Genomic DNA, 18,641 nt, shown 5'->3' with positions numbered 1-18,641 from the left:
CCGACAATACAGCCCTTTCTCTCTTTCTTCTTTGTACTTACCACAGCTGTAGTTGGTAGCACCCCCATAGCGAATGGTAAATACCAGGAATTTAATAGGGGTTTTTATGGAACTTAGGTTCCAAGTTTTCATTTGAGAAATTGTGTGCGTGCAGATACAATATCGTGTCCTGCTTCTAAGCAGAAGATCTCTCGCTGGATCAGGTTCACTATCCAGCATGCGTATTCTACGGCAGGCTTTGCCGTGTCCTACGTCTGTTAAGGCCCACTCTACTTGTAAGGTGGGTTCTTTCTGGGCGGCTGCCTTGGGTGTCTCGGCCTTACAACTCTGCGAGCAGCTACTTGGTCGGGGTCGAACACGTTCGCAAAGTTCTACAAGTTCGATACTTTGGCCTCTGAGGACCTAAAGTTTGGTCAATCAGTTCTGCAGGAGCCTCCGCGCTCTCACTCCCATTCTGTGAGCTTTGGTACATCCCCATTGTACTAATGTGGACCCCAGCATCCTCTAGGACGTAAGAGAAAATAGGATTTTAATTACCTACCGGTAAATCCTTTTCTTGTAGTCCGTAGAGGATGCTGGGCGCCCGCCCAGCGCTTCGTGATCCTGCAATGGTTATTTAGTTCAGTACTGCTTAGTTCTAGGTTAAGTACTGTTTTGTTACTTGGTAAGTAATCTTGTTCAGCCGTTGCTGATGTTTCAAGCTAGTTAGCTTGGTTTGACTTGTGTGTGAGCTGGTGTGAATCTTGCCACTATCTGTGTAAAATCCTTCTCTAGAAGTTGTCCGTCTCCTCGGGCACAGTTTCTAGACTGAGTCTGGTAGGAGGAGCATAGAGGGAGAAGCCAGCCCACACTCTCCAACTCTTAAAGTGCCAATGGCTCCTAGTGGACCCGTCTATACTCCATGGTACTAATGTGGACCCCAGCATCCTCTACGGACTACGAGAAAAGGATTTACCGGTAGGTAATTAAAATCATATTATATATTTATATATCTATATATACAGTGCTCTTTTTGTAGGAAAATAGGTCCAGGAACTGTGGGCGGGGCAAAGTTGGGTGGGGTTACCATAGTGGCGGGACATCAATTGGTGCATAACCTTTTTTTTTATTTTAACACATAATGCCCCCAGCAGTGCCAGATACACACAATATGCCCCCCAGCAATGCCAGTTACACAATGCCCCCAGTAGCACATAGTAGCCATATATCATAATGCACAGGCCAGCTATATACCATAAGGCAGGCATAGGCCAGCTATATACCATAAGACACAAACCTGCACAGAAGGAATAACATTATGGCCAGGATTCCCTGTATGAGCATCCTTAGTGCAGATATTAAAGTATGGGTATGGGGCACAGGAGATTGATGGAGATACCCCGGGAGAACTGTGCAAGGACACAGGGAGCACAGAGACAATTGGAGCAGAGGAGGTACAGGGGCAGCTAGAGAAGAGGGGGTACAGGTGCAGCTAACAGAATGGGCACAGGGGCAGCTAACAGAGGGGGCAAAGGGACAGCTAACAGAGGGGGCACAGGGACAGCTAACAGGGGGCACAGGGACAGCTAACAGAGGGGGCACAGGGGCAGCTAACAGAGGGGACACAGGAGCAGCTAACAGAGGGGGCTCAGGGGCAGCTAACAGAGGGGACTCAGGGACAGCTAACAGGGGGCACAGTGACAGAGAACAGAGGGGCACAGGGGCAGCTAACACAGGAGACATGGGGCAGCTAACAGAGGGGGCTCAGGGGTAACTAAATTTATATGTCATCCTATATGTTGCTTTGGACCCATTGTCTATGTGTCCCCCCCGTCCCCCCTTCCCCCTTCTCCAGCAGCATCTGTGCTGCTTACCTCTATGACTGTGCAGCACAGAAGTATCTAAGTTTCCAGCGCTGGGTGCACACACCATGCACACATGCTGAGAGTAGGGAGCGGGCACTGGGACAGGCTAGAGCTGCAGAGGTAGCTGGCCGATGACTCAGTAAGTGATGTAATTGGTGCTGGGCCCCACAATGGGATTCTACGTCGTTCAACTGGTGGCACTCTGCCCCGTGGTTTAGCCTGCCACTGAAGACCGGAATCCTTGCTAGTGTGCAGGTTGGGTCCCCTCACTGTGTCGGATCCAATCAGCAGCCTGGCACCACGATGACATCACCAGAAGCAGGACTCTGGCCTATGGGACATGAAGTCTCCTGCGCTCAGGTGCCCCAGCAGAGTGCTGGAAGTGGCGGGCACTATGGGATATGTAGTTTCTGCTGCCTACTCTCCGCTTCTGACTGCTCTGGCGATTTCTCCCTCCTCTCACACAGGGAATCAGCGGCAGCAGCAGGGCAGGCAGGGTCATGATGACGTCACTTTAGAGAAGATCTTCAGGACCGGCGTTCCAGGGGTTCCGGTGTGTGTGTGTGTATGTGTGTGTGTGTGTGTGTGTGTGTGTGTGTATATATATATATATATATATATATATATACACTGCTCAAAAAAAGAAAGGGAGCACTTAAACAACACACTGTAACTCCAAGTCCACTTAGGAAGCAACACTGATTGACAATCAATTTCACATGCTGTTGTGCAAATGGAATAGACAACAGGTGGAAATTATAGGCAATTATCAAGACACCCACAATAAAGGAGTTGTTCTGCAGGTGGTGACCACAGACCACTTCTCAGCTCCTATGCTTTCTGGCTGATGTTTTGGTCACTTTTGAAAGCTGGCGCTGCTTTCACTCTAGTGGTAGCATGAGACAGAGTCTACAACCCACACAAGTGGCTCAGGTAGTGCAGCTCATCCAGGATGGCACATCAATGCGAGCTGTGGCAAGAAGGTTTGCTGTGTCTGTCAGCGTAGTGTCCAGAGCATGGAGGCGCTACTAGGAGACAGGCCAGTACATCAGGAGACGTGGAGGAGGCCGTAGGAGGGCAACAACCCAGCAGCAGGACCGCTACCTCCGCCTGTGTGCAAGGAGGACCAGGAGGAGCACTGCCAGAGCCCTGCAAAATGACCTCTAGCAAGCCACAAATGTGTATGTGTCTACTCAAACGATCAGAAACAGACTCCATGAGGGTGGTATGAGGGCCCGATGTCCACAGGTGGGGGTTGTGCTTACAGCCCAACACCGTGCAGGACGTTTGGCATTTGCCAGAGAAAACCAAGATTGGCAAATTCGCCACTGGCGCCCTGTGCTCCTCACAGATGAAAGCAGGTTCTCACTGAGCACATGTGACAGACGTGACAGAGTCTGGAGATGCCAAGGAGAATGTTCTGCTGCCTGCAACATCCTCCAGCATGACCGGTTTGGCAGTGGGTCAGTAATGGTGTGGGGTGGCATTTCTTTGGGGGGCCGCACAGCCCTCCATGTGCTCGCCAGAGGTAGCCTGACTGCCATTAGGTACCGAGATGAGATCCTCAGACCCCTTGTGAGACCATATGCTGGTGCGGTTGGCCCTGGGTTCCTCCTAATGCAAGACAATGCTAGACCTCATGTGGCTGGAGTGTGTCAGCAGTTCCTGCAAGATGAAGGCATTGATGCTATGGACTGGCCCGCCCGTTTCCCAGACCTGAATCCAATTGAGCACATCTGGGACATCATGTCTCGCTCCATCCACGTTGCACCACAGACTGTCCAGGAGTTGGCGGATGCCTTAGTCCAGGTCTGGGAGGAGATCCCTCAGGAGACCATCCGTCACCTCATCAGGAGCATGCCCAGGCATTGTAGGGAGGTTATATAGGCACGTGGAGGCCACACACACTACTGAGACACATTTTGACTTGTTTTAAGGACATTATATTGGAGTTGGATCAGCCTGTAGTGTGTTTTTCCACTTTCATTTTGAGTGTGACTCCAAATCCAGACCTCCATGGGTTAATAAATGTAATTTCCATTGATAATTTTTGTGTGATTTTGTTGTCAGCACATTCAACTATGTAAAGAACAAAGTATAGTGATGTGCACCGGAAATTTTTTGGGTTTTGGTTTTGGATTCGGTTCCGCGGCCGTGTTTTGGATTCGGACGCGTTTTGGCAAAACCTCCCTGAAAATTTTTTGTCGGATTCGGGTGTGTTTTGGATTCGGGTATTTTTTTAAAAAAAAACCCCTCACAAACAGCTTGAATCATAGAATTTGGGGGTTATTTTGATCCCATAGTATTATTAACCTTAATAACCATAATTTCCACTCATTTCCAGTCTATTCTGAACAGCTCACAATATTATTTTTAGTCCTAAAATTTGCACCGAGGTCGCTGGATGACTAAGCTAAGCGACCCAAGTGGCCGACACAAACACCTGGCCCATCTAGGAGTGGCACTGCAGTGTCAGACAGGATGGCAGATTTAAAAAATAGTCCTCAAACAGCACATGATGCAAAGAAAAAAAGAGGTGCACCAAGGTCGCTGGATGGCTAAGCTAAGCGACCCAAGTGGCCGACACAAACACCTGGCCCATCTAGGAGTGGCAGTGCAGTGTCAGACAGGATGGCAGATTTAAAAAAAATAGTCCCCAAACAGCACATGCAGCACACATATGGATAGTATACTTGACGACACAGAGGTAGAGCAATGGACTACTGTACCGTACTGCTATATATATACTGGTGGTCAGCAAAATTCTACACTGTCCTCCTACTATATACTGCGCACAACTACAATGCAGCACAGATATGAATAGTATACTTGACGACACAGAGGTAGAGCAGTGGACTACTGTACCGTACTGCTATATATATATATATATATATATATACTGGTGGTCAGCAAAATTCTGCACTGTTCTCCTACTATATACTGCGCACAACTAAAATGCAGCACAGATATGGATAGTATACTTGATGACACAGAGGTAGAGCAGTGGACTACTGTACCGTACTGCTATATATATATATATACTGGTGGACGGCAAAATTCTGCACTGTCCTCCTACTATATACTGCGCACAACTAAAATGCAGCACTGGTATGGATGCATAGTATACTTGAAGACACAGAGGTAGAGCAATGGACTACTGTACCGTACTGCTATATATATACTGGTGGTCAGCAAAATTCTGCACTGTCCTCCTACTATATACTGCGCACAACTAAAATGCAGCACAGGTATGGATGGATAGTATACTTGACGACACAGAGGTAGAGCAATGGACTACTGTACCGTACTGCTATATATATATACTGGTGGTCAGCAAAATTCTGCACTGTCCTCCTACTATATACTGCGCACAACTACAATGCAGCACAGATATGGATAGTATACTTGATAACTCAGAGGTAGAGCAGTGGACTACTGTACCGTACTGCTATATATATATACTGGTGGTCAGCAAAATTCTGCACAGTCCTCCTACTATATACTGCGCACAACTAAAATGCAGCACAGATATGGATGGTATACTTGACAACACAGAGGTAGAGCAGTGGACTACTGTACCGTACTGCTATATATATACTGGTGGTCAGCAAAATTCTGCACTGTCCTCCTACTATATACTGCGCACAACTAAAATGCAGCACAGGTATGGATGCATAGTATACTTGACGACACAGAGGTAGAGCAATGGACTACTCTACCGTACTGCTATATATATACTGGTGGTCAGCAAAATTCTGCACTGTCCTACTATATACTGCGCACAACTAAAATGCAGCACAGGTATGGATGGATAGTATACTTGACGACACAGAGGTAGAGCAATGGACTACTGTACCATACTGCTATATATATACTGGTGGTCAGCAAAATTCTGCACTGTTCTCCTACTATATACTACAATGCAGCACAGATATGGAGCGTTTTTCAGGCAGAGAACGTAGATATTTTCAGCACACTGAGCACAGATATTTGCAGCACACTGAGCACAGATATTTGCAGCACACTGAGCACAGAAACTGAGAGAACGCAGCCACGTCCTCTCGCTATCATCTCCAAAGCACGAGTGAAAATGGCGGCAACGCGCGGCTCCTTATATAGAATACGAATCTCGCGAGAATCCGACAGCGGGATGATGACGTTCGGGCGCGCTCGGGTTAACCGAGCAAGGCGGGAAGATCCGAGGCTGCCTCGGAACCGTGTAAAATGGGTGTAGTTCGGGGGTGTTCGGATCCCGAGGAACCGAACCCGCTCATCTCTAATAAGAATATATCATTCATTCAGATCTAGGATGTGTTATTTTAGTGTTCCCTTTATTTTTTTGACCAGTGTATATATATATTTCACTGAATGTTATTGTTGTTATCCACGCCAGCTTATCCTGCATCTATCCGGAGCCCTGCTTACCGGGCGCTGGTTGCCTAGGCAACCAAGCAAGCTCTGAGTATCCAGGAAATGACGGACACAGATGCAGGGTAACACTGACGTCACTGCACCCGGAAGTGATCAGAGCGGCGTTCCGCTCACACCCACCTCCTGGCGGCGTGCATCCCGTTCGCGGGTCTCCTCACTGCGTATTTAAGGTATGTTGGTATTTGCACTTTGTATCACCTTGACAAAGGGGTCCTAGCACCCCGAAACGTTGGTCACCCCATTTGCTGTTATGGATTAAAGTCCTTTTTTTCACGATATTTACCGGATTCCAGTCTCTGAGTGCCGCTGCTTGATCTCTATTGCTGCATGTTTATTATTCCAGAGGGCACCGGAGCATTTTTTCTTTTGGGGTGAGTGCCAGTTCTTTTCAAGCTATATATATATATGTATATATAAAACATATATTTATACAACACAATATGCCCTTTTTCGCGCTGAGGTAGCTGCACCACAGGAAGAACCTCTGTTAGTGGGAACTTATAACATACATACAAACAGAAAAAAAGTCCTGAGTGCGCTCAATTTGTTATGCTGATTAAGAAATCTCAATTCAGTTTCTTCATTTAGAAATCCTTCTAAAAGTCCTTAGCACTTTGGGACCTTAAGACCTGGAAGTATACCCTCTCACTAAGAAAATATATCACCCAGAAAGAAGTTTTTTTGAGTAAAATGTTTTAATTAGTTCAGTTAAATATAACAAGATTTTTCTAAAAACATAGATGTATCAGTGTGGAACTACACCAAACATTTAAAATACACACCACATGCTAGTTGGTATACAAGAATATCACCCCCACCTTACGGTGTGAGCTCTAGGGTGAGTATACAGGCAGATAGGTGGTAGATGGAAAGGATAAACCCTTTAATTGGGACAGTGGGAATCTCGTTCATCCATTCAAGGGTTTGATGAAGTCCACAAACCAGGACAAAATGCGTTGGTTATTATGCTTTCTGGACCCCTTTTGATGGACAGATAAGCCTTCTTTTAACTTATATCTTGTACGTTTTCTACCTATTGGTTACTGTCTGGAATATCTGTGATTAAGAAACCGGTTGTCTCTGGACCCAGTGTTTGGGCAGATACGCTTATTGTTTTTTATCTTGTATGTGCAATACCTTTCGGTTGCCACTTGGAATATTATGTTGATTAAATTATTGTTTTTATATATAAAAAAAAACATTCTACATTGTTTTTTTTGGAACTTGCAACAGTTTCTAAATATAGTTCCTTTATATAAGAAAAATGTATATATGCACAAACATTCCTTGCACCATAACAGGTTGCACTATGTTTTTATTGTTCTTTGTTTGTTTTGCATATAACTTGAATTCCACTATGGTCATTTGACTGAAGACTATAATATAAAGGAAGCTAAGTGTTTCTTTGTATCCCTATTTTTTTATTATTGATCCACACCATTAGGCACAATATTCACACATAGATAGATAGATAGATAGATAGATAGATAGATAGATAGATAAGCGATTATAGTTTGGCACCCCTGCTGTATAAATGTACTGTGCTCTGGTGCCCTCCTCACAACATTATAAAAGATGATAAAGCAAAATGGCAGTTATCCGAGATTTACTCAATCTATCAAACTGTAGTCTGCTGTTCAGCCTGAAAAGCACAATACACTTTGATTGATTATGTCTCGGAGTGCTGCAGTCTGTCTTTTTTGTTGTGTGTGTGTGTGTGTGTGTGTGTGTGTGTGTGTGTGTGTGTGTGTGTGTGTGTGTGTGTGTGTAATTCATCATAGGGTGTGAATAAAATAAAAAAAGCCTGCTGAATCTAACAGGTACAACTCTTCTTGTTGTGAATAATAAAAAAAAAAAACCACAAAACACCTCAGTAAAAGACGCTCACAAAATAATATATGCACATGCAAAAAAAAACAACGACCACCTGTCAGCTTCAGCCATCAAGTGTCAGATTCATGCAAATCTTTATAGGCAGTGGCACATATTTGTGCTGCTGGCTTTCTGGGCATGTGCAGAGACAATATATGCATTTTATGCTGCACAAACTGGCGATGAGTCCAACACTGCAGTAGCCCCTACGTATGGATCTCATAAAGAAAAATACGTAGCAATACTGGTGTGCAGGAATGTGGTAAGAGCACAGCACATATCTATGTACACAGGTATTTATAGCACATATACTCAGGTATTTATAGCACATTGACACGAGGTAAAGGAAGCACATTCACACGAGGTAAAGGAAGTACAGAGGAATACCTAAAAACACTCACCTTCAGCTTGTTTAATAAATAAGTGTTATTGTATCGTGTGCACAACAGTCACCAACAGTAACAGGGAAAACATGTTTTTAATAATTTATTATATATTATACTAGGGAAATACAATCTGTCTTGACTTTAGATGGAGAGAGCTCTCAGAGACCTAGCTGTCATCTTACAGTGGATCTGTCACTTGTGTTTAAGGTACTGTACAGATCCAGTAAAAAAAAAGAAAAAAAGAAGGGGATTAAATGAATTGTAAAACCTGCGTCTCTCGTCCACACTCATTACTCGCTCCCACTTACGATTGCAGGACTTTCATCGGGCTGCACCCACTCTGTGTAATGCCCTACCACGCACAATAAGACTCTCCTCTAGTCTCCAAACCTTTAAGTGTTCCCTGAAAACTCACCTCTTTAGGCAAGCATATCAAATTCCAGAATTCTTCACTTTCCCTTCCTCTCAAACCCGGTTCATCATTGCTGTATGACCATATCATACAGCCCACCAAGAACCTTTGCAATCTGGCGAACAACTATGCAATAGATAGCACCTTTCCTTGTGTATACATGCCTATTTCCCTATAGATTGTAAGCTTGCGAGCAGGGCATTCCTACCTCTATGACTGTTTGTTATCACCCAGTTTGTTATTGTTATTTACAATTGTAAAGCGCAACGGAATTTGCTGCGCTATAAAAGAAACTGTTAATAAATAAATAAATTATTATTTAATAATTGTCTTGGTAAAGGTGCAAAAGTTTCTACAGCTGAAAATATTAATTTATACAGTGGGCAGAGCTGCACATTTCTTTTACACTTTTTTGTGTACGTAACATACTGTATACTAGGTTCATACCATCAATAATGTATTTCATCATGTTTTGTATTTTTTGATGGTACTCATCACCACTTGCACATTATATTTAAGTTGATTGGGACCAGCCTGAGCATATAGAGGTGTATATACACTAGTTGCAGGATGATTGCCTCTGCAAGTAACGTGAAAGTAACTGGTCTGTGTGACTGATTTAGCCTGTGTGACTGATTTATGTGGTCTTTTACCGGTTGTGTAATCTAGCTGGACAGGCGTATGTTCCTGCCTACTCCTGTATAATATAATTATAAACAGTGTCTAAATAAAGTTTGGTGAAATCAGAGTCATCCGGCATGACAATTGTTTAATCTGTTGGGACATTCCACAAGCATTGAACGGTTTTGCTGTGAATCCAAGCCCCCATCCATTTGTTTTTTTCTATTCAAGCAGCACCAGGGGCGGCTTTAGGGGTCAGGGTGCCCCTATGCACTACAGTAATGCCCCTACACCCTCCACTGTCCAATTTTATGATTTTCACTGATTATAAGCCCTTATTTGGCAGTTTAATATAATCTAATAAAAAAGCAAGTCACGAGCTATGACATTTAATTTTATTTTTAATTATATATACATATCTACTAGTAGGACTGCTTACAGTGGCAGTCTATGCATGTGCTACCCGTGTGCACTCCAGTGAAATGGGATTCTGTACAATAGAGTAAACATATTTTGTTGTTACTGGGAAATGTCAGACGGACAGTAACAAAACAAACAGTGGCACCCCTAGGCATGTGCCTCATATGCCTAATGGGAAATTTACCATTGGCAGCCACTTGTAAAGTGAAGTTAAAACTTGGCATTTTATGCAGTTGTAAAGCTTTTTGCACCTTGGCAAATGTGTCTGCAACCTGTATACATGTGTGTGGTCAGTTGTGAAAGATGTGGTCCAATGGTTGGATTTGACATGGCAGCATTTGTGACACAGGTGGTAAAATGTGGCCATTGTTTGACCGGGATCCCGGCAGACGGAATGCCGACGCCAGAATCCCAACACTGCTTGGAATCCAGCGCCAGAATCCCAAATGAGATCACAAACCAGGTGCTGGCATTCCGAAAAGCTGAGATCCCGAACGAGTGACTGCCGGGCCATCGGAGAGGTAAGTCGCGCAGGGGGGTGTTAGGTTTACACTGCGTGGGGAGTGTTAGGCTGCAGGGAGAGGGGGATAGGTTTAGGCTGCAGGGAAGAGGGGGGATTAGATTTAGGCACCCACGGGGAGTGTTAGGGTTAGGCTGCAGAGGAGGGAGGGTTAGGTTAAGGCTGTGGGAAGGGGGTTTTGGCACCACCGTGGTGGGTTAGGGTAATGCTGTGTGAGGGAGGTTTAGGGTTAGGCTGCGGTAAAGGAGGGTTGGGGTTATGGGGGTAGGAGAGGAGGCTTAGCAAACTTACCCTACAGCTGTCGGAATTCTAACCATCGGGATGCCGTGGTTGGTATTCTGACCGCCGGCATCCCAAACGGCGGCATATCAGCGCCAGCCTGTTTGACCATCCAACCCAACCGCCATGCAAAAGAACCCAATCAGATGTTGAATTGGTGCTGTACTCCATATAGGCCAATATACACACAGTGATTAGTGGTCAGTGATGCCTAAATGTTAAAATCACAGTAAATGTTGGCTCCTTTAGTCTTGAAAAAACAAAAGAACACAATCCAGGTAAACAAGTAATTAAGCTGTCTTCTCTTTCAGATGTTTTGCTGCAGGCAATTTAAGAACAAGTTCCAGTATCTTTTCAAAGAACAAAAGCAACTGTTAAAAAAAGAGAAAGTGGAGATGATATCTATTGCCCCTCATCAGCCTTTCGGGAGTGATGTTGAGCGACAAAAAGCAAAAGAGAAGACTGCACAAAGGTAATATTCTGTGTCCAGAGCTCATCTCACTTTCCCACGGGTTATTTTGGGTGCTTCCGAAGCCTGATTGAAGCGTTGTGTATGAGGAAATACTGTCTTGTTAAAACACTTAGCTGAAGTATATAAACACAATTGTGGCCTGGAATATTTCTAGGTGACTTTGTATTCCCAACAAGTTACTTTCCCAGCAAAGCACAATTTAATTTAAAAATTCCAGCTCATCGCCTCAGTGCATTATCACTCAGCAGGAGGTATACACACTGCACTAACCAGCACTGATCTACAGCACGTTAGAGTCTAGTGTTTCTATTGGCTGATGACGAGCCACTGTAATAAGGGGATTGCTCAATGTTAGCTACTCTGTCTTTCATATAACTATGTAGCACTTCTATCACCAGTATGCAAATCACTTGCAATTCCAGCCATGGCTAACCAGAAGGCTGACCACCGGTTACTGTCTGTAGAGCAGAGTTTCCCAAACACCCCCACTACAGTTCAGGTTTTAAGGATATCCATGTTTGAGCCCAGATGGTTAATTCAACTTGACTTTGGTACTAATTAAGTCACCTGTACTCAAGCATGGATATCCTTATAACCTGGGCTGTAATGGCAACGTTTTGGGTACCTCTACTGTAGGGGATTCCCACTTAATGGTAAATGAAAAGTATAACAGTGCTACAATATGTATATAGAACCTTAAATACAATCAATACCGGATGGATTGAAATTGAGTGATTTTAATTCAAAAATATAAAATAAATAAACAATTCTAGTATAGTACATAATTCCTCATTGAGTTAATGTTTAAAAAATACATAGAGAAAAGTCCATAGCCTCATTTAAAAAGTTTTTGGTATAAAGGGTCAACCTAGTTAAGGTCGACAGTCATTAGGTCGACCACTATTGGTCGGCATTAACATGGACGACATGGGAAATTGGTTGACACAGGACAGGTTGACATGGATTTTTTGACTGTTTGGTGTTGTTTTTTCTGTAACATGACCAGGAACCCCAATTAGTGCACCGCGTCCCCTTGCATGGCTCGCGTCACTCGCCACGCTGCGGGCAAAGTTACTATTCCCAGTCGTAGTCCATGTTGATGGAATAGTATGAATAAGTACAATTTTTATTTTTAAAAGCCATGTTGACCTTTTCATGTGTTGACCTGTCACGTGTCGACCATTTTCCTATGTCGACCATGTCAATGTCGACCAATAGTGGTCGACCTATTGACTGGCAACCTAAGTAATGTCGACCCACCATCCGGATGCCATGTAAAAAGCACAATTCAGTTCCATTCATTAGTACATCAGAGAAAGGATAAATAGTGTCTGTTTCCAAAGTTCATATCATCTGGAGAATTGAGTGCACAGTCAACAGTCAGTGGTCACAACTTTGATTCGCAGTTGCTATCTGGATGATTACTCGCTGACTAAGCTATAGTGCATAAACACAGGGCATATAATCTTGGGTGGTGTATGAAAGATCGACAGTCAATAGGTCGACACCATATGGTTGACAGTACGAAAGGTCAACAGATACATTAGGTCGACAGGTTCAAAATATTGACATGACAATGGTTGACACATGGTTTTTTGTTTTGTTTTTTCATGTTTTTACAACTTATGCCGAATTTACTGTACACGTCACAAACTATTACCTTCTGCAACCTTCTGGCGAGCGAAGCGGAGCGTCCCACCTCACCCAAAGTGTAGCGAGCAAAGTGAACCCGCAAGGGGAAAAATTTCTACTAATATATGGTTAAACAAAATAACACCCAACAATATAAAAAAACTTGTGTTGTCTTCTTTTGTGTCAGCCATTTTCACATCAACCTTTTTACCCTGTTGACCTTTTGTACTGTCTACCTTTTTTATGTCGACCGTTTGACTCTTTCGACCTTTTGTACCTGTTGATTGTCGACCATATATTGTCAACCTATTGACTGTTGACCTTTTGACTATCAATCTTTTAATTCACACCCCATAATCTTTATTTATCAATTGTATTGCCATTAACATGATCTTGCCTACAATTCCCTGTGTCCCCTGCGCGATCTCATAGTAGTGTTCACAGAGTGGCTTGGTCACGCGTGGTAATGTGATGCACTGTCAGATACAGTTGTGACTAGTGGTTGCCTGGGCAACTTAATTGTATAGAGAAAATTGTGTTACCGCCATCATGGTATTGTATTACCGTCATCATGGTAAAACACAAGTTATACAGTGTGTGTAACACCAGGTTTTCCCCACTTTCTTCTGGCTCCATTTCTTGTGAACAATGTAGTCAGTACTCACAAAACATTAAGACCGTGGGGGAGGGACAAGAGCCTTCCCGGCTTGGTGCCATCAAAACTATGATGTCTGATATGTCATCTCAGCTCACTGCAAATGCCCATAAAACGCAAGAATTGCAGCAGGCTGTTGCAAATTTAGCTGCTAGGGCTGATGTTCCCCATCCCCCCCCCCCTCTCATTCTGCTGCAGGTCCACAAAAATGTGCATTACCTGCATTACTATCAGACTCTGATAAGGATATACAGGAGGATGGGGAAGATGTGGACCCCGTAAGTGGGGACTCCACTCCTACACAGGGTAATGAACTCCTCATTCTGGCTATACGGGATGTGTTAAAACTCCCTCTAGAGGACACTGCAATGCAGCAGTCATTTTTACTCACACAAAACAAGCTGAGTGTCACCTTCCCTGATTTTAAAGAATTAGATGACTTATTTAAGTTAGCCTGGAAAAATCCAGATAAGAAATATCAGGTGTCAAAACGGTTTTTGCATACTTTCCCTTTTGGCCCTGAAGGCAGAAAATTCTGGGAAGAATCCCCAGCTGTTGACGTCTCTGTCTCTCGCCTCTCTAAGAAGGCTGTACTCCCTGCTCCGGGATCCTTTACCATAAAGGACCCCGGGGATAAGAAAATTGAGACCACTCTGAAATCTGTCTACACAGCTGCAGGTATATCTCAAAGACCGGTCATAACAGGTTGCTGGATTACACATGCTATTCATACGTGGGCTACTCAGGAGAGCCTCTCTGGGGATATGAACCTGGTTAATACAGTGACTCTCCTAAAACACATTCAGGACGCGGCACACGACCTCTGTGTCTCGCTCAAAGAGATTGGCAATATTAATGCTAGGACTACTGCTATGGCAGTGTCAGCACGCAGGGCCTTGTGGTTGCGTCAGTGGATTGTGGATGCAGAATCCAAGCGCAATGTGGAATCCCTTCCCTTTACAGGGGAATGGCTCTTCGGGGGCAAATTGGACTCATGGATCTCTAGGGTTACTGCTGGAAAAGACACGTTTCTTCCCTCAGGGGCCCCGCCAGCTAGACGTACCCGGGACCGTCTACTCAGTCCTTTGGGTCCACCAGATTTCGATCTAGGGCCATAGGGCCTCCAACGCATCTAGAGGCACCAGAGGCAAGCCTAAGAAACCAGCCGTTGCCGGCTCTCAGGAACAGAGCACCAGTTAAGCTTCCACTAAAGCCTCAGCGGAGGGTGCCCGCCGACCCCGAGGGGATCTCGAGGTGGGAGCGCAGTTGCGTCACTTCAGCCGCATCTACGAAAGTTCCTACCTGGATGCCTAGGTAAGGGACCTCATCTCTCAAGAATAAAAGCTGGAGTTCGACGGTGCTCCTCCCCAACAAATTTTCAAATCAAGCTTACCAGCGTGTTGCGCTGCTGCTGGCCCAGGTCATTGTTCTAGTACCACTGCAACAACAAGTACAGGGTTACTACTCCAATCTGTTCGTAGTGCCGAAACCGGACGGATCAGTAAGACCCATTTTGAATTTGAAGTCCTTCAACCCTTACCTGAAAGTTTTCAAGTTCAACATGGAATCTTTGAGAGCAGTGATTGCAGGCCTGGAAGAACAGGAACTCCTGGTATCCCTGGATATCAAGGACACCTATCTCCATATCCCGATTTGGCCTCCTCATCAGGTCTATCTGAGGTTTGCCCTGCTGAACGATCACTACCAGTTCCAGGCGTTAGCCTTCGGTCTGTCTATAGCTCCGAGGGTGTTCACAAAAATGATGGCGGAAATTATGTTCCAGCTCCAGGTCCAGGGGTCAACGTGGTCCCTTACCTGGATGATCTCCTGATAAAAGCGAGTTCCAGGGAGCTTCTATTGCTCCATATAGATCACACTATCCAACTTCTGTCATGCCATGGGTGGATCCTCAATCTACAGAAGTCCCACCTGGAGACATCTCAGTTGCTTCTGTTTCTGGGAATGCTACTGGATACTGTTCCACAGAAAGTGTTCCTCCCAGAGGAGAAAGCGAGAACACGCCAGGAAATGGTTCGCATGGTTCTCCAACCTGCTGTAGTATCTATTCATCTTTGCATAAGATTGTTGGGGAAGATGGTAGCCTCGTACGAGGTGATCCAGTATGGAAGGTTCCATGCCAGACCTTTTCAATTGGATATCCTGAACAAGTGGTCTGGTTCACATCTTCAGATGCACCGGATAATACAACTATCACTCCAGGCCAGGATTTCATTGCTGTGGTGGCTACAGTCTTTCAATCTCCTGGAATGTCGACGTTTTGGGATTCAGGATTGGATCCTCCTCACGACGGATCCAAGTCTGAGAGGATGGGGAGCTGTTACCCAAGGGGAGCAGTTCCAGGGCAGGTGGTCTGCCCAAGAGGCCCTACTTCCGATCAACATTCTGGAACTTCGGGCTATTTACAATGCTCTGATTCAGGCCTCCCCTCTGCTCAGGGATCATGCGATCCAGGTACAGTCGGACAACGCCACGGCTGTGGCGTACATCAATCAACAAGGAGGAAAGAAAAGCAGGGCCTGCATGCGAGAGGTGTCAAGGATTCTCCTCTGGTCAGAAAGAAATGCAAGAGCACTGTCCGCAATCTTCATTCGGACAACTGGGAAGCGGACTTCCTGAGTCATCACAATCTCCACCCAGGAAAGTGGGGACTACACCTTCAGGTGTTTCAACAATTCATCGACAGGTGGGGATGCCCATAGATCGACATGATGGCATGAAGACATGACATCGACATGAGGGACCCTCAGGCGAGCGCAGTGTATGCACTGACGTCGCCTTGGCCTTACCGATTGGTCTATCTATTTCCTCCGATTCCGTTGATCCCAAGGATACTCAAGAGGATCAGGCATCCAGGAGTGAAGGCAATCCTGATTGCCCCAGAGAACTTGGTATGCGGATCTTCTGGGCATGTCCGTAGAAGACCCTTGGCCTCTGCCAATAGGAAGGGATCTTCTTCAGCAAGGACCGTTTGTCTACCCGGACTTACGGCTGCTTCGTTTGATGGCATGGAAGGTGAGCGGAACATCCTAGCTCACAAGGGACTTTCCAAAAAGGTCATTGCCACCAGGGTGCAAGCCAGAAAGCCTATGACGTCAAGACATTGTCATCATATCTGAAGGAAATATGTCTCCTGGTGCGAGGAGCGCACATATCAGCCTGCAGAGTTCCACTTGGGGAGGTTCCTCTGTTTCATACAGGCTGGTGTTGGTAAAGACTTACGGCTGGGTTCCATAAAAGTCCAGATTTCAGCTCTTTCTTCCAAAAGAAGTTGGCTGTGTTGCCAGAAGTTCAGACCTTCTTACAAGGGGTCCTTCACATACAACCTCCATTTCTGCCGCCCAAGGCACATAGGGAATTGTATGTGGTGTTGACATTTCTTCAGTCCTCCAGGTTTGAACCTCTGCTGACAGTAGAAGACAAGTACCTCACGTGGATGACGATGATGTTACTGGCCCTGGCTTCTGCTAGACGTGTCTCAGAATTGGGGGCCTCATCATGTAAAAGTCCATACTTGGTCTTTTACGAGAACAGAGCAGAGCTCAGGACTAGGCAGCAGTTCCTGCCGAAGGTAATCTCTGCATTCTACTTGAATCAACCTATTGTGATCCCATCAAGTTCTGGCGCTTCTGCCCCTCCGGAGGAATTGGACACTGTGCGAGCCTTGAAGATCTATGTCAAGAGGACGGCTTTGATCAGAAAGACGGATTCCCTGTTCGTGCTATATGATGCACAGAAAAGGGTTGCCCTGATTCAAAGCAGTCCATAGCTCGTTGGCTTAGGCTTACTATTCAACAGGCCTATGCGTCGGCAGCCTTACCTGTTCCACAGTCTCTGAAGGCCCACTCTACAAGATCAGTGGGGTCTTCCTGGGCGGCTGCCCGTGGAGTCTCGGCCCTGCAACTGTGCCGAGCGGCTACCTGGTCGGGAAAGAACACCTTTGTGAAGTTCTACAAGTTTGATACCCTGACCAAAGGATACCCAGTTTGGGCAGGCGATGCTGCAGGCGTCTCCACACGTTCTGGAAGCTTTTGGACATCACCATCGTATTAATGTTTCCCCAATATCCCTTATGGATGCTAGAGAAAATAGGATTTTAATACCTACCGGTAAATCCTTTTCTCGTAGTCCATAAGGGATATTGGGCGCCGCCTCTGTGCGGTGACTTTCTGCAGGTTATCTTATATGGTTACCTGTTCAGCTGTTGCTGTTTGTTGCCAGCCATTGTTGGCCCAGTTTTTTCGTGGTGTGCTGGTGTGTAAATCTCACCACTATTTGTTGTTAAGTTCCTTCTCTCAAGTATGTCCTTTTCTCCTTCGGGCACTGTTTTACCTATAACTGCCGGTGGGAGGGGGCATAGAGGGGAGGAGCCAACACACCCAGTTGAAGAAATTTAAAGTGCACTGGCTCCTTTAGACCCCGTCTGTACCCCATCGTACTAATGTGTCCCCAATATCCCTTATGGACTACGAGAAAAGGATTTACCGGTAGGTATTAAAATCCTATTTCTACTACGTCCTAGAGGATGCTGGGGACACTTCAAGAACCATGGGGTATAGACGGGATCCGCAGGAGACATGGGCACTTTAAGACTTTAAAAGGGGTGTGAACTGGCTCCTCCCTCTATGCCCCTCCTCCAGACTCCAGTTAGATTATGTGCCCAGTGAGACTGGATGCACTCTGAGGAGCTCTCCTGAGTTTCTCTGAAAAAGACTTTTGTTAGGTTTATTATTTTCAGGGAGAACTGCTGGCAACAGTCTCCCTGCATCATGGGACTTAGGGGAGAGAAGCAGACCTACGTCTGTGAGTTTCAAGGCTCTGCTTCTTTGGCTACAGGACACCATTAGCTACTGAGGGTCTGAACGCTAGGTACGCCTAGATGCTCGTTCCCAGAGCCCGCCGTCACCCCCCTTGCAGAGCCAGAAGTCAGAAGACGGGTGAGTAGAAGAAGATCTGAAGACTTCAGTGATGGCTTTGAGGTACCGCACAGCGGCCGTGCTGCGTACTAGATTGCTCCCACACACAGACGGCACTACTGGGTGCAGGGCGCGCGGGGGGGGGGGGTGCGCCCTGGGCAGC

The 18,641-nt window shown here is 45.5% G+C and overlaps 1 protein-coding gene across 3 annotated transcripts in view; it reads left to right on the top strand.

The window, feature by feature from the left end:
- ERICH6 (glutamate rich 6) overlaps positions 1–18,641 on the top strand; it is a 310,623-nt gene that overhangs the window by 161,332 nt on the left and 130,650 nt on the right. For all 3 annotated transcript variants that reach the window (XM_063916045.1, XM_063916044.1, XM_063916046.1), the window contains one exon: positions 11,097–11,257. In XM_063916045.1, the coding sequence (XP_063772115.1) occupies positions 11,097–11,257 (161 nt within the window). The remainder of the gene's footprint in view (positions 1–11,096; positions 11,258–18,641) is intronic.

This window comes from Pseudophryne corroboree, chromosome 4 (genome assembly GCF_028390025.1).
Source record: "Pseudophryne corroboree isolate aPseCor3 chromosome 4, aPseCor3.hap2, whole genome shotgun sequence".
NCBI lineage: Eukaryota > Metazoa > Chordata > Amphibia > Anura > Myobatrachidae > Pseudophryne > Pseudophryne corroboree.
This window is presented reverse-complemented; position numbering and strand designations above follow the sequence as displayed.